This window comes from Impatiens glandulifera, chromosome 2, assembly GCF_907164915.1.
Source record: "Impatiens glandulifera chromosome 2, dImpGla2.1, whole genome shotgun sequence".
Classification (NCBI taxonomy): domain Eukaryota; kingdom Viridiplantae; phylum Streptophyta; class Magnoliopsida; order Ericales; family Balsaminaceae; genus Impatiens; species Impatiens glandulifera.
Genome location: NC_061863.1, coordinates 34,419,629 through 34,436,027, shown reverse-complemented (window position 1 = coordinate 34,436,027; position 16,399 = coordinate 34,419,629). Strand labels below are relative to the sequence as shown.

The 16,399-nt window shown below is 42.9% G+C and overlaps 1 protein-coding gene across 1 annotated transcript; it reads right to left on the bottom strand.

Moving 5' to 3' along the window:
- Nucleotides 1-768: 768 nt before the first annotated feature.
- LOC124924595 (glutamic acid-rich protein-like) lies at nucleotides 769-14,711 on the bottom strand. Its single transcript, XM_047464610.1, has 9 exons — nucleotides 14,589-14,711; nucleotides 3,310-3,684; nucleotides 3,099-3,196; nucleotides 2,223-2,604; nucleotides 1,872-2,132; nucleotides 1,387-1,464; nucleotides 1,047-1,229; nucleotides 887-969; nucleotides 769-823 (listed from the first exon to the last, which is right to left on the bottom strand). The coding sequence occupies exons 1-9, from the start codon at nucleotides 14,709-14,711 to the stop codon at nucleotides 769-771; spliced, it is 1,638 nt and encodes a 545-aa protein (XP_047320566.1).
- Between the last annotated feature and the right edge of the window lie 1,688 nt (nucleotides 14,712-16,399).

Sequence of the window (16,399 nt, the reverse complement as noted above, 5' to 3'; positions counted from 1 at the left end):
TATGGGTGGTTGTGCATGGGCTTGGTCGTGGGTGGTGTGTGGTGGTTGTGCGTGGTGCGTGGTGGTTGTGCGTGGGGGTTGTGTGTGGGGCGTGGGGGTTGAGCGTGGGGTAGTGCGTGGGGCGTGGGGGTTGAGCATGGGCTTGGGCGTGGATCGTGGGGGTTGAGCGTGGGGCGTGGTGGTAGTGCGTGGGGCGTGGGGGTTGTACAATAATAATGAACAAAAATAAAGACAAAAATACTTACTTGATCGTGTAACCATTTTTGAGGCGTCATCAATCTGTTAAATAAATCACGATCTACTGAAGAAATAGTCAAATCCTTGAAGTCTTCATCATTACTTTTCAACCATTTCCTCAAATTATTCATCTTTTCCTCGTCAACTTTTAAAATATGATTAATCGTAACCGGGTCATTGAGTTTAAACTCTTTCCCACCAGGGTTCTTAGTCAAATTTTGTTGAAGTCATTTCTTTCACCTCATTCACCTCCTTCTCCTTATTCTTCTCCTTCTTATTCTCCTCCTTATTCTCCACAATCACCTCCTTCACAATCTCCTCCTCCACCTTCTCCTTATTCTTCTCCTCCTTTACCTCCTCTTTCTTCTCCATTGGAACATGGGGCAAATTCTTGTCCTGCACAATCAAAAATTCAGATTAATATACATTGTGAAACGTGGGGCGTGGTGCACAACTATACCATACCTTGTCATTCTCTTTAGTCTCCTCCTCCTCCTCCTCCATATTCTTCTCCTCCTCCTCCATATTCTTCTACTCCTCCACCCCCTCTTCCTTCTCCTTTGGAATATGGGGGCAAATTTTCGTCCTGCACAATAAAAAAACAGATTAATATACATTGTGGAACGTGGGGCGTGGTGTACAACTATACCATACCTTGTCATTCTCATTAGTCTCCTCCTCCTCCTCCACCCCCTCTTCCTTCTCCTTTGGAACGTGGGGCAAATCTTCGTCCTGCATAATCAAAAAATCAGATTAATATAACATTGTGGAACATAGGGCGTGGGGCATGGTGCACAACTATACCATACCTTGTCATTCTCCTTAGTCTCCTCCTCCTCCTTATTCTTCTCCTCCTCCATCTCTTTGTTCTCCTCCTCCACTACCTCCTTATTCTTCTTAGCCTCCACCTCCACCTCCTTCTCCTTATTCTTATCCACATCCACATCCTTCAATTTGGGAGAGGATTGGGGCGTTGGGAGCGAATCCTCATCCTACACATCATCATTCTTCTCCTCATCAAAATTCAATTTGCGAGAGGTTTGTGACATGATGCGTGAATCATCGTCCTACACAATCAAAAAATAAGATTAATATACATTTTGTGTGGGGTGTGGGGCGTGGGGCGTGGGGCGTGGTGCGCAACTATACCTCGTCGTCCTCATCGTCCTCCTCATATTCATCCTCGTCCTTGTCCTCCTCCTCGTCCTCCTCTTCCTCTTCCTCGTCCTGCACAATCAAAAATAAAATGAGATTAATATACATTTTGAGGTCTAAGTGTGGTGTGTAGAGGGTGCGTGGGGTAGTGCGTGGTCTTGGGCATGGGGCATGGAGTAAGTGCGTGGGGTTGTGCATGGGGTGTGCGTGGAGTTGTGCGTGGGGTTGTGTGTGGGGTTGTGCGTGGGGTAGTGTGTGGGGTGTGGTCTTGGGCGTGGGGTAGTGCATGGAGCGTGGGTTGGGGCATGGGGTAGTGCTTGGGGCGTGGTCTTGTGCGTGGGGTAGTGCGTGGGGGGTGGTCTTGGGCATGGGGTAGTGCGTGGGGCGTGGGGTAGTGCGTGGGGCTTGGGGTAGTGCGTGGGGTGTGCGTGGAGTTGTGCGTGGGGCTCAAGTGTGTGCGTGGGGGTGTGCAATTATACCTTTTTCGACTTCCTCTTCTTGGATAAGTTCCTCTTCTTGGCCAACTCCCTCTTCTTGGCCAACTCATCAGCCTCCCTCTTCTTAGCCAACTCATCATCCTTCTTCTTCTTGGCCAAGTTCGTCAGCCTCTCTCGCCTCTCCTTTCTCTCATTCATCTTTCTCTTAATCTCATTAACATCATCCTGCTTACTCTTCTTTATCTCCTCGTCATTCTTCCTCTTAGAGTTCATCACCTCATCATTCTTTCTCTTCGTCCTATTCTAATTATCAACATCATCATTCTTTCTCTTCGTCCTATTCTAATTATCAACATCATCATTCTTCCTCTTCGTCCTATTCTCATTATCAACATCATCATTCTTTCTTTTCGTCGTCCTCTTATTAGTATCAAAAGCAACATCTTTATTTTTCCTCTTCGTCTTCGTCCTCGTCCTCTTCTCAATATCAAGTGCAGCAGTACCTGCCTCTTCTTTTTCTTCTCCTCCACTATTCTTTTGTTCCTTTACTTCCGTCAATAATGTGATTATAAGTTGTTGATTCTCCTTGATGAGCTTGATTTCAGTTTTAATCTCATTGACATCCTTTTTAATCTCATTCACATCATTTGTCAACTCATCAAGTTTGGCATCAGTATGGGCTTGAGACACTCGATTGGGTGCACAAGATGTAGAATTGTCTTCATCAGTTGGAAGAGGAATCGTCGCAGAAGGGATTTGGTGAGAGCTTTCTTGGCTAGTTTCATCATTAACTTCAGGGACCTAGGGACTAATATGTCTCCTCTTCTTGGCCGGCCATTTGGGAGTCCTTTCATGTTTTCTTCTTCTTCACAAACTTCAATCTATCTCTTCCTCCCATCAAATTCAAAGAATTCATCATAATGTTGTCTGTCATATTTTCAAAGTCGTCCCCAGAGTACATTCGCTTCTCCTCCGCAAACTCATGAATTTTTCTTCGAACATTGCACTTCTAGATGACTGTGGATACCTCAGATCCGGTATAACTCCTAAAAGATTTATAGAGCACTATCCTTGGGCTTGTAGGATCATCTTCCAGTGTCCTTTCAGAAAATTTGGAGACGAATGTATTGATAAGCTCATAGGTCCACACTTGGAATGTTAATGCGAACCCATGTAAAGTATAAGCGACATCACAGATGATTTTCTTTTCCCAGGTTTTCTTCTTGGCGAGATATAACCCACGAAGGTGTTTCATATCTTTGTCAATACCCTACAGGATTGCTCTGAAGGACACCTTTCCCCATGGAAATTGGAGGAACATCTCTATGTCTTCTACCATGTGAAAGATTCTTAAACTTATCTTCCTCCTATTATCAGATGCGAACAAATACTAGTAAATGAGAAATATGAACCCCATCTTCCATGAATCCCCCTTATCAGAGCATCCGGCGAAAATGTCTTCAAGCTCTTTCAATCTAACATCCTTTTTACCCTTAAAATATTTGAGGACAAGGGGTGGACATTCTTCAACCTCCTCCAACCAAGGAAATATTCTAAAGTTGAGGCCTGTCACCAATGCATAATCCTTCATGCCCCAGCAGACCTCCTTACCATTGACTAAGAACCTTATCTCCTTCGAATTTGAGCTGATTTTTCTTATAAGCATCTGATGGAGTATGGTTCCCGAAAAATATAATGTCGGGGCTTTGAATAGATTCTGGAATTGGATCTGTAAAGCCCTATCCAAATGATCATGGTGAGTAAACCTCTCCTTTATCTTTGCCAAGCTGGGGCCGGTGGATTTCCATGAAACACGACCATTAAAATCATTAATAATGGTTTCGTTTGGTGCCATCTGAAAAAACAGTCAGTAAAATCATATACACAATGTTTGGTGGATCAAAAACAGTAAAATCATATTAATAATTGCAGCCACGCACCACCCCTATGCCCCATGCCCATGCTCCACGCACTACCCCACACCCCACGCACTACCCAACGCCCAAGCCCACGCCCAAGCCTATGCTCCACGCACTACTCCACGCCCCATGCACAACCCCCACGCCCCACGCACTACCACCACTCCCCACGCTCAACCCCCACGATCTACGCTCAAGCCCACGCTCTACCCCACACACTCACCCCTCGCCCCACGCCCAAGCCCACACACTACCCCACACCCCACGCTCAACCCCCACGCTCAACCCCCACGATCCTCGCCCCATTCACGGCCAAGCCCACGCAATTCAATTGCCCCACGTGAAAATGTTCACAAACCAACCATTCAGATTATTCTAAAACAGTAAAACTAACCCTGGAACTAACTATGCATTTCAAACCTAACTAAACCCTAAACTAAAACCCTAAACCCATAAAACCATTAAAAACATCAGTAATCTAGGTTTCCAAAATGAAGTAGTCCAACTAAAATGAACTTCATACTCATTAAAATCAGCAATCCCTAACTAAGCATTTCCGAAATGAAGCAATCCACAAACTAAACTTCAGTAATCTAGGCACATTGCAGTAATCAGCAATCCCTAAACTAAACTAAACTAAATGATTAGAACGAGAAAGGAGAACTAACCTCAGTCTTTGAATGATTAGAACGAGAACGAGAAAGGAAGAATGTTCGGTCGGTGCTTGGCGATCGTCAGGCTGGGGCTTGGCGATCGTCCGGCTTCTTGGCGATCGTTCGGCTGCTCGGCAGGAAGAAAGGGACCGGAAGAAATGGTCGGCGGACAATGGTCGCGGGGGAAGCCAACGGTCGTGGGGGAAGCCAACGGTCGCGGGGGTGAAGTGGGGAAAACGGGAAGAAAGAAATTGGGGAAAAGGAAAAGGAAAAGGAAGAGAAAAAAAGAGAAAAATGGGAAAATGTTAGTAAGGGTAAAAACGGACAAAATTTATAAAAAAAGTTAAAAATAAAAATTGATTTTTTTGAGGTTAAAAATGGGAATGACCCTCTTTTGAGGGTCATTTGATCAAATTTCCCCTTCTAGTGGTATATACAAAAAAGCCACAATCTAGAAAGAGTGAAACTACGGAGATGGCCAACGAGTACTCCAAAGCGTATGATTCCAAGATGGTTCTCCTAGAAGAAATGAATCTCAAGGTCGAAGCACAATATGCCAAGATGACCAAATGAAAAACTATAAGAAACCATGACGGCTTGAAAGCAGGTTTGGTCACATTGAGAAATACCCAATTCCAATTGGACTGAAAATTCACCCATTTGGTCATCATCAAGATGTATGTTGGTGTACTCGGCCCCATAAATCTCATGAAACAAACTATGATGTAAATATTCCCTCGATATATGTCTGACTCAGCCAAGAGGTGGTATCACAATCAGGACATAGATAAATTAGAAACGTTTCACAAAACCAGCGAAACCTTCGTCGACAAGTTTTTTATGTACATCATTTTACGTCAACCAGAATTGAAGCTATAAGATATCAAGTAGGGGCACAATGAAAATTTATTTTCCTTCATGGATAGATGGAGAGAGACTTCTTCTGGTATTGATGACATCCCTTGTAAGGTTGATCAAATTCTAATGATCAAGGAAAATACCAATGTAGCTTATATCATATGGTTAACTAGCAACGAACATGATATGCTTGAAATCCAAATGACAACATACAACGAACTAGACAGAGCCATGGCCAATAAAGATCCAATCTAAAATAACTCGAGCAAGTACGAGAAGAGGCCTAAAACATAGGTTCACTTTGTGGCCCATGCATGGGAGGCTAAGCCAAAGGTCAAAGAGCCAAATCAATTCAATTAGAGGTTGAGAAAGATTTCCCCAACCGCAATTATGACAACTTACCGAGTGTTCGACAACCTAGGAATTACGGTTGAAGTTGCCGACAGAATCTTGAATGAAAATTAGATCATTGAGACAAAATTACCCTGAGCTGACAAACCTATGATGAATAGACGGGTATACTCCTTTTATACTTACCATCATATTGGTTCAAGCTGAAAAATAAGATTCAAAATCTTATAGACCACTGTATTGTCCCTAAACCAAAAATAATAAAAAAAAATACCTGCCAAAACATGACTAATCAATGAAGTTAGTGCGAAAAGAAATGCGAACAAATGAAGAATCTAGAGAATCTCCTTCCAAATTCTAAAACACTAACATCTCTTATTCATTCTGATTTCCTTTTACAAAAATCTCTCATTCTATAATACATTATAAGGAACTATGTTTGACTTTATTCTCCTATCTTAGGAGATACATATGCATACTATTTGAAGGTTAAGTCACATTTTAATAATAAAATTCATTTTTTAAAATTGTGAGAAGGATTAAGACTTTGACCCATGTTAGATAAAATTAGACCGGTTCAAATAAACCTAACTTAAATAAACCTTCCATGCAGGAACAAAGAACCGGACCGGACAAACAAAAGAACCGGCTAAGAAAACTAGCCGGTCAAGCTACTAAACCGACCAAGAATACTTGGAACATGACCGCACAAAGAAAGGATCGGCCAAAGCTTAAAACCGGAAACATCAGACAGCCGACCGGCCACAAGGCAAAGGAATAACCGGAAGAAGTCCGGTTATATCACCCATACCGGAAGCGATCCGGTTAAGACAAATGACCGACCAGTACAAGAAGACAATTCGGGTATCTGTTGAGAATGATACCAAAGGAACAGACTGAACACTTCCATATCCATACAAGTCTGAGGAAAGTCTGCAGGCTGCAGAAGACAGTCCTACCGGATCTTTCCACTTCGGGATAAGTCAGAAAGGAGATCTTCCAAGTACAGACAAATGTCTAACAGAAAGTGTTTACATTGAGTAAAAGACAAACCTAGCAGGTTTGTCTTACATACCGGAAGAACAGACTGCCAAGTCTGAGGTTGACCATCAGGTCTGAGGAAACGACCGCAGATCTGAATCTCTGAATCACTGAACATCTGCACCCCTGCTCAACCAATCAGATTCAAGGCAGTGAAATATGACCGTTGGCATATTTCACCTATAAAAGGGACAGTTGAAGAAGATTAAATGTGTGACACATAGCGAGCATTTAATTTACAAGTGAAAATAGTGTGCTCTCTCTCTAGAAAGCCTTGTGTTAAAAGTTGAAGTGTTTAATTTACAATTCCGGTACAAATTGTAAGAGTGTTATCGAGCAGGAAATAAGTCTCGATCGGATTGTATCTGTATTCCTTAGTGAATATCCTTCTCGCGGTTTCGAGACGAAGGGGTGACGTAGGAGTTTTATCTCCGAACATCCATAAAATCTGTCTTGTTATTTACTGTCTGTCGATCTCATTATCTAACAGACCTGTACCGCTCCAACCTACCTAATCCCATCTAAGCCGAATATCCAGACTACCGAAACCGACCCACCAAATCTCAAACCTTCATCATCTAAAACCAGTCCTGCCTATCATATAAGTGTGCCGCTTCAACCTGAAAGCAAACCTCTTCCGCGTTTGAACCTAGTTCAAAGGTTTGTGACAGGTTGTGTAGTATAGAAACCCCGGTGTTAATCTTTAACCGGATTAACCACCACCCTTCGAGTGAGAACCGCTAACCGATTCAGCCCCCGGTCCTCCAGCGGCTACCTAGATCCTAACAATTGGTATCAGAGCAGTTAGTTTCAATACTCAAGCAAGCATGTTTCAAGATAGGCCCCCAATGCTAGAAGGTGATGACTTTGCCAACTGGAAAGCACGCATGCACCTGCACTTAATCACTTTGGATGATGAAATGGAGTCCATTCTGACCGAAGGACCGATATTCATTGATAAGGACAGAAAGGAATGGACGACTGAAGATAGGAGAAGAAACAACCTGGATAATCATGCTAGAAACCGGATCTCCAATAGTGTGGACAGAAACACATACTGCAAGATCAGAGATTGCAAAACCGCGAAAGATACATGGAACATGGTTATCCACATCTTTGAGGGAAATGAAAGAACAAAGGAGAACAAGATAATGGTGGCTACACAGAAGTTTGAAACATCAAAATGAAACCAGGAGAAACTATGAAGGAATACAGTGACCGGTTCACTGGTGTGTTGGATGAGTTAGCAACTCTGGGCAAGAGGTATGACAACAAAGAGGTCATTATGAAAGCTTTGAGATCTCTTCCAAGTACTTGGGACATAAAAACAATGGTAATGAGGGAATCAAAGAGACTACGTAAGATGAAACTACACGATGTATTCGAAGATCTTAAGGCATATGAGTTCGAAATGAGATCTAGGACTGAAGAAGAAGTCTCGGCCTCAACATCAACCAGAGCACTAATCACATCTACAGAACCGGTTGCACTTGCACCTACACCTGCACCGGCTCCTGCACCTGTACCGATCAGAACCGCCGAACAGTTCACCGAGGATGCCATGGCAATGCTAGCACAGAAGTTTGGGAGGTTCATGAAAAGAAGCCAACCGACAAACAACTACTATGGTGATAAATCCAATGTAAGATGTTATAACTGTAACTGTTTGGGACATTTTAAGTGGGAATGCAGGAAACCGAGGAGGGATACCCAGAAACCGGATTACCAAAATAACCGAAACAACTATCAACAAACCGGTGAAGGAAGTGAGGTACCGAAAGCACTAATAGCCGATGATGGAGGAAGCTTATGGGCTCACAGTGACAGTGATGATGAACTCACGTGCCTCATGGCAAATGAAGAACATGTATTTGACTCTCCTTGTGAAGAATTTACTAAAGATGAATTATACAATGCATTGAATGACATGGTAGAAGAATATAGGAACCTACTAGCCATACTACTTAAGCACCTCAACATTAGAACCGATCCCATAGTACCCACTCCGACAGAACCAGAGGTACTCATTATAACCGAACCGGAGGTCGTACAACCTGATGATACCCATACCTTAGAAACCGAGTTAGATCCTAAGACCGAACAATCTAGTGAACCGGCTAGAGAATTAACCGAGGAAGAAAATGCTCGACTTCAATATAAGATGGCTGCATATAAGAGATCTAGTGATATAGTAAAGAAAATGTGTAGTCATTACAGACATCCTCGTTGCAAGTTTGGCCTAGGATACACAGAGGATAGCTCCAAAGACCGAAAACCCGTAGAGAAAGTAAGGTCTACAAGAAGTAACCTCCCCCTTATAAAATTTCTTAAAAGCTCTTGGACTGCTGAAGAAGAATTGACTGCATATTACAAGGAAGAAAAGCTAAAATACGACTATGTTGGTCCAACCGACTCTGAGAAATGGCTTGACCCTGTGAAAAGAAAAGCCGAAATCCTCAAATATATGAAAACCTATCCTGAACCGCATAAGCCAAACCAAAGATCACCAAACCGAAGATCACCACCATTTAAGACCTGTGTAGAAAAACCGAGATACACGAGACCGAGTGCCAAAAGGACAGTTAAAACCCTAGCAAAGAAGACTGTCCGGTTTATCAAGGTTTGAATACCTAAGGGACTAATCGCATGTGGACCCAAGTAAATGTGGGTACCAAATAGTTGTAAATATGTACATTTTGCAGGATCTAAAGAAACGGCTAGGAAACTCTGAATGGTTCTTGGATAGCGGCTGTTCCAGGCACATGACCGGAAACAGCAATTTGCTAACCGATATCAGAACAGTAACCGGTGCTCTAATCACCTTCGGTGACAACTCAAAAGGTAAAACTGTGGGCAAGGGTAAGATTGTCCATGGTAACCTAATTATTGACAATGTACTTCTAGTTGAAAACCTACGCTTTAACCTGCTTAGCATTAGTCAGATGTGTGATGCTGGATACACGGTAGAATTTCATAAACATGCATGCTTAGTTAAGAAATCTCAAGGTATCATACTACTAACCGGAAATAGGATAGGTAACATTTACAAGGTAGACTGGAAAACTAGAGTAGAACATCCTATATGCATGATAGTTAAGACTGATCAAACCTGGTTGTGGCATAAGAGATTAAACCATCTAAACATGAAAACTTTAAACTACATTCGCGGTAAAAAGCTAGTTGAAGGCATTCCTGATATCGTATTTAATCAAGATAAGGTTTGCTCAGCATGTCAAATGGGTAAACAAACTAAGTCAACCTTTAAGAGTAAAGGAAATATCCAATCTAGCCGATGCTTAGACCTTCTTCACATGAATTTATTTGGACCGATTCAGGTTGTTAGCCTAGGAGGTATGCTCTACACCATGGTAGTTATTGATGACTATTCTAGATTTACATGGGTAATATTTTTCCCATCTAAACGTGAAACCGTATCAAACCTGATTACACTTCTTAAGCGCCTGCAAAATGAAAAATCAACTCGCATTAATAGCATTCGAAGTGATCGAGGTACTGAATTTACCAATAGTACATTAACCGCATATCTTGATGAATCCGGCATTAGACACGAGTTGTCTAGTGCTAGGACTCCTCAACAAAATGGCCTGGCCGAGAGAAGAAATCGGACTCTCAAGGAAGCCGCACGGTCCATGATAGCCGATTCAGGCATTGCTCAGAAATTTTGGGCTGAGGCTATCAACACTGCATGTTACACACAAAATCGGTCTTTAATTAACAAGTTTCACAACAAAACACCGTATGAGGTTTATTTTAACAGGGTTCCCAAACTTAAGTACCTCAGGATTTTCGGTTGTAAGTGTTATATACATATAAATGGTAAGACCCAACTCACTGCTTTTGATGCAAAAACCGATACCGGGATCATACTAGGATACTCAGCAGTAAGTAAAGCATATAGAGTATATAATAATAGAACTGCAACCATGGAGGAAACAATTCACGTTGTTTTCGATGAATCGGTTGAAAGTAATACTGCTTCATGCTTTGATCTACACAACAGATTGGAAAATAACAATATTCATTCTGATGGTGAAGATGAGACTCCGGTCTTCAGGCGGTTTGTCCATGACCAAATGGGTAACATTGAAACCCAGCCGGATCAAGCTGTTCCACAACAGGAAGCTGACATTTCGGTCCAATCCGAGGAAGTCGGTCGGTCTGACAATCCTGTTCAGTCTACCGACATGTCTAGCCTTGATCAAGTAAACGGTAATTTGGTAGACATCCCTGAACTGAATCTCAGAAGAAACAGTAAACATCCTCCTGAGCAAATTATAGGTGACCCTTCAGAACCTGTTCGAACTAGGGGTCAACTTCTGGAAGGATACTTTAATTCCGCTTTTATATCCCAGATTGAGCCGAAAAGAATAGATGAAGCATTGTCAGATCCGGATTGGATCTTGGGAATGCAAGAAAAGCTAAACCAGTTCGAGAGTAGTAAAGTCTGGTACCTAGTCCCTAGACCGAAAGATCAATCGGTCATAGGAACAAGATGGGTATTTAGAAACAAACTCAATGAGGACGGTTTGGTCACGAGGAACAAAGCCAGATTAGTGGCACAAGGCTACAAACAGGAAGAAGGCATTGATTTTGAAGAATCATTTGCTCCTGTAGCTAGGATTGAAGCCATTAGAATTTTTCTTGCCTTTGCTGCTTTCAAAAAACTTTAAGGTTTTTCAAATGGATGTTAAAAGTGCATTCTTGAACGGTGACCTACGTGAAGAGGTGTATGTTGAACAACCACCCGGTTTCAAGAGTGCTGCATTTCCAAACCATGTCTACCGATTAAATAAGGCTTTATACGGTCTAAAGTAAGCACCTAGAGCCTGGTATGATACACTAACCGCATTTCTATTACAACATGATTTCACCATCGGTTCGGTGGATAAAACATTGTTTAAATTTGAAAAGAAGAAACATATTCTACTTGTTCAAATCTACGTAGATTATATCATTTTCGGTTCCACTGATCCTAAGTTATGTGATAAATTCTCAAAAATGATGACTGACAAGTTTGAAATGAGTATGATGGGAGAATTAAACTTCTTCCTAGGTCTTGAGGTTAAACAACTCAAGGAAGGAACTTTCATAAGCCAACCTAAGTACACCAAGGAACTTCTAAAGAAGTTTGGAATGGACACATGCTCCACAGCGGCTACTCCAATGAGCTCATCGACCAAATTGGACAGGGATGATGAGGGCCAATCGGTTGACCAGATCGCATACCGGGGAATGATCGGCTCTCTCCTATACTTGACAGCGAGTAGACCGGACATTCTGTTTGCAGTCGGTGTGTGTGGGAGATTCCAAGCAAATCCAAAACAATCCCACTACACAGCCGCAAAGAGGATACTGAAGTATCTAAAGGGCACACCTGATGTCGGTCTGTGGTATCCAAAGGACTCGTCTTTTAATCTAACAAGTTATTCAGATGCAAACTATGCAGGTTGTAAGATTGACAGAAAAAGTACCAGCGGAACATGTCAGTTTCTGGGTGACCGGCTTGTTTCATGGCATAACAAGAAACAAACATCGGTAGCCACATCTACTGCAGAAGCTGAATACCTAGCGGCGGGAAGTTGCTGTTCACAATTACTTTGGATACAACAACAGCTGAAGGACTTCAGTGTCACAGCCGAAGAGTCCCTGATCTTCTGTGACAACACGGGTGCCATAACAATAACTTACAATCCGGTTCTCCACTCTAGGACCAAGCATATTGACATAAGACACCACTTCATCAGGGAACATGTCACGCTGAAGCATATCCGGCTGGAATACGTATCGACCGACCAACAAGTAGCCGATATCTTCACGAAGCCTCTACAGGAAGCTAAGTTCTCTCAATTCAGACTTACTCTCGGTTTAACCGACATTAGTCAGATCCTTCCTAAGGATGCTTAAAAGGAAACCGGTTCGGACAGATAAAACCGGTAGTTCCTCCTAAACTGTTGAACTTCAAATCTTCAAGATACCTATGGAAGAACCGCCAAGTTCATCAGATAGAGTAAGCCGACCGGCTACTTGGTGCATGCACCAAATAACCGCATCGGGATGAACAACTGATGACTGACCGGTTCGGAAGCAGGTTATCATAGATTATTTGAATTTCAAACAGAAGTGGAATAATTATCAGTGTTTAAAGATATCTGTTCTGAAACATTGCCCTTTCAAAGTAAACTGGTCGCACCTAAAAAGACGTGAAGATCTGTTGATATCTTTCACAGTCCAGGTCTATAACCAACACCCTATACTGCAAACATACCTATTTAATGCAATACATATTTATCCTGCAGATAATAGATATCATCCCATTTAATACCTGGACAATAGGATAATCCCTAAACTAGTATTTAAGTAAATCAAACATTCACCAAAACACTCACAAGACAAAAGATTATTCTCTCACTAAGACAAAAATGTCTTAGTTCCCCAACATCTTTCAGGTTGACTTTCAATCCTGTTCAAGCACAGAACACTATGAAGTGTACAAGATAATCAAATCCCTGGAAGATACCGGTCTTCGGTACTTCCTGGACGACAAACACACCATTTATCCTGAATCAATACTAGAGTTCTTCTACCACGCCAGGGTATTCAGGGGGACCCCCCACTTTGAAACTCATATTCAATCTAAAGTGGGAGGTATCGTCTTTGATTTCACCGAAAGAGACTTTGCACGGTGCTTTAGCCTGCCAAGGCAAGGGCTGACAGATCTAGATGTTCCAGCCAACATAAAGGCCGAGATCTCCCTCGCCCTCGCACGGTCTAACGAACCGGTTGAAGATCACGGTACAAAATAAGACTTGAGAGCTGAGTATCAACTCCTCAATGATGTGATCGGTAGGAGCATCTTCGGGAAAGATGTCACAAATACCTACAATACCTCGAACTTCAACATGATGGCGGCTATAATCACCGGTACACCGGTGAACTGGTCCAGGGTGCTGTTTGACGTTCTCATCTGGATGGTTGGCATCCGATCAGTCGGTCTCATTCCCCAACTAAGCTGCCTTCTTGTGGAGCTTGGTGTTCCAACTTGTTCCGGAGAAGGTTTGAACCAAGCCCAAGTGCTGATAAAGAAGTAACCGACTCTTTTTATGAGCGGTTCGAGAGAGCTTGGAGGAGAAGAAACCGCCGCAACGGTGTCGTCAACTCTCATGAACACTAAGTCACTCCTTCCTGCACCTGGTCGTTTTGCTTCATGCACCGGGTGTATCTTTATCCAACCTATCTTTGATCGTTTCGGCTTGATCTATGTCCTCTTCGGTTTTACTTATGTTTCTTTTGATCTTATTCTTTCTTCGTTGTTACTCATGCCTTATTCGGCACTATCTATGTTGCTTTCGGTCTCCTTTAATTAATCTCGGTCGTGTTCATGCAATTAATGAAAAAGGAATCCTTAATTAATGAGATAACCCCCAACCACCTGAACATTTAATATCCAACTAACTTGGTTACTTCTCAACTAATACCTACCTCGGGCTCCGCAATCTGCCTCTTCCCAATACACATTGGAAACATAAAGATTCTCTTGTCCAATAAAACAAAACTGACAATCAAAGCTTATGTTTTCCCTCCAAAACCGACCCTATATAAGGAGCCATCTTCTAATCAACTTACCACATCCTAAAGCATAAAACACTTCTGAAATCTCTTGAATTTCATCTCTCTCTCAATACCGTAATCATGCCGAGCCGAACTTTGGGAAACTTTTTGAGCGTTGACTTCCACTCTTGTATGGAAGAATGGGATGGAAATCTTGAAAATGAGGTTATGTTTCAATCTCTAACTGCAACCGGTCTTCGACCCTTCCTCGAAGAGGCAGGTCCCATTCTCTTGGAAGATGTCAAGGCCTTCTTTCGAAGCGCCTGCATCAGGGGAAATTACATCGTCTCTACAGTAAGAGACCACACCTTCTGGATTGATGAAGCCGAATTTGCTTCACTATTCGGCCTACCCACGGAAGGATTCTCTGACTTTCCAACAATAGAGGACCTTGCGGGATTTGAGCACGCACTATACCTCTCGGCCACCATTTATCCGGTGGAACACTATGGGTCAAAAACCCAACTCGCTAGTCACGGTCAACTTCTTCTCGAGATCGTGACTCGGTCTATCCTCTGTCAGTCACCGAATCAACGGTATTCTAGAAATACCTACAATATAATGACTCACATTGTTGGCGAGACGGCTATCAACTGGTCAACGGTCATATTCCAAAACCTGAAGAACATGGTGTTGACCAAGAAAGGTCTCGGCTATGCACCACACATCAGCAAACTAATTCTAACATACCGGCCAGAGTTTGGACCAGGCACACCGGCCTTCTCCTCGAACATCCTTGACAAGGATTCGGTGGAAGAAAGGATTTTCAGAATGTCTCTTCCATAGGCTGTACCTTTCCATTGCTTATGTATGCTTATTTCAATACCGATTTATCTATCGGTCCTCTTTCTGCAATGTTTCTTGAATACAATCATATTTCAGTTTAAATGACCGAGTCTTCTTAACATTTTACATATCTAAGTAACTGATCACCATTATCAAAATAACCGCACACTTATCCGGCTTCAAAGAAAAACCGCTTAAACTCAAAAGATTGCAAAACTCTACTTACTCTAACTAACCGGTTAAATTTAGAAACCGGAGCATCAATCGGTCTCGAAAGAGGGTTGCGTCATCAATGGCGAAAGCAAAACTTTTGGAGGGAAATTTCCCGCCCAAAACTCCCGCCCCCTGGTTTACCGCCCACGGATTGGCGGCTTTTCACTCCCGCCCATGGTTTGCCGCTCCTTTCAACTTGGAGGGAAAACTCCCGCCCAATGTTGATGGGACGGTTGGGCTTCCAAACCGCATCTATATAAGGGACTCTCGGTCATTTTATTTCATTTTCACGCGAAACTACTTTTTCACTCTAAGCTCTCAAACTCTCTGAAGCGGCTATTTCTCAAACTCTCTCAAACTCTCTAAGATGGGACGCGATTCGGCCTTGTTTAAGCACTTGACTCAGGTGGATTTCGAGGAAATCCGACAGAAAGGCACGCACGAGGCAAAGAAGGTTATTGACCGGGTAGCCGAAACCGGTCTGGAGTATTTTCTCGGCGGCCCTCATGTTCTTTATAAGGATGCGGTTACGGAATTTTTCAATACCACAACCATCTCTGACAATAAGATCACCGCAACTGTATGCGGTACTGAAATAGAGCTCACCGAGGCATCGGTGGCAAAGAGCCTGTGTCTTCCAACGGCCGGCCAGGATGCAACGACGGACATCGAGATTAAAACTTTTGAGGCAGCATGCCAGATACTCTCGCCGACTAAGGAGCCGATAAAAGTATCCGGTAGCAAATCAACGTTGAAACCGAAGTATATTCCAATCTGTGATATCTTTGCAAGGGCGATTCTAGCAAGGGGAGGAAACTATAGCAGCCTAACAAAGGACAAAATCAGGATGCTGATCGGCTTGATAGAGGGAACAAAGGTTAACTGGGCAAAGGCATTGTTCCACAACTTAATGGAAATGGTGAAACCGGACTCAAACCGGTCTTGGGGATACGCCGTTCCTCTAGGTAAGATCTTCCTTCATCATAATCTTAACATTGGTCCGGGCATCACCATCTGCTCAAGAAGCCTGATACGGTCCAAACAATTCCTGGAAAGGAAGCAGCCGGCCCCCGGTTCCACAGGTGGCCGAAAGAAGGCAACCGGCAAGAAAGCGGCCCCA

What these genes read in the sequence shown, in the direction of transcription:
- LOC124924595 (XM_047464610.1), bottom strand. Translation starts at nt 14,711, where the DNA reads ATGGTGGCCGAGAGGTATAGTGCGTGCTCAAATCCCGCAAGGTCCTCT. An exon ending in AGGACGATGAGGACGACGAG is followed by an intron (nt 1,230 to 1,386) that starts GTATAGTTGCGC and finishes GATGATGTGTAG; the next exon opens with GATGAGGATTCGCTCCCAAC. An exon ending in AGACTAAGGAGAATGACAAG is followed by an intron (nt 970 to 1,046) that starts GTATGGTATAGT and finishes TTGATTATGCAG; the next exon opens with GACGAAGATTTGCCCCACGT.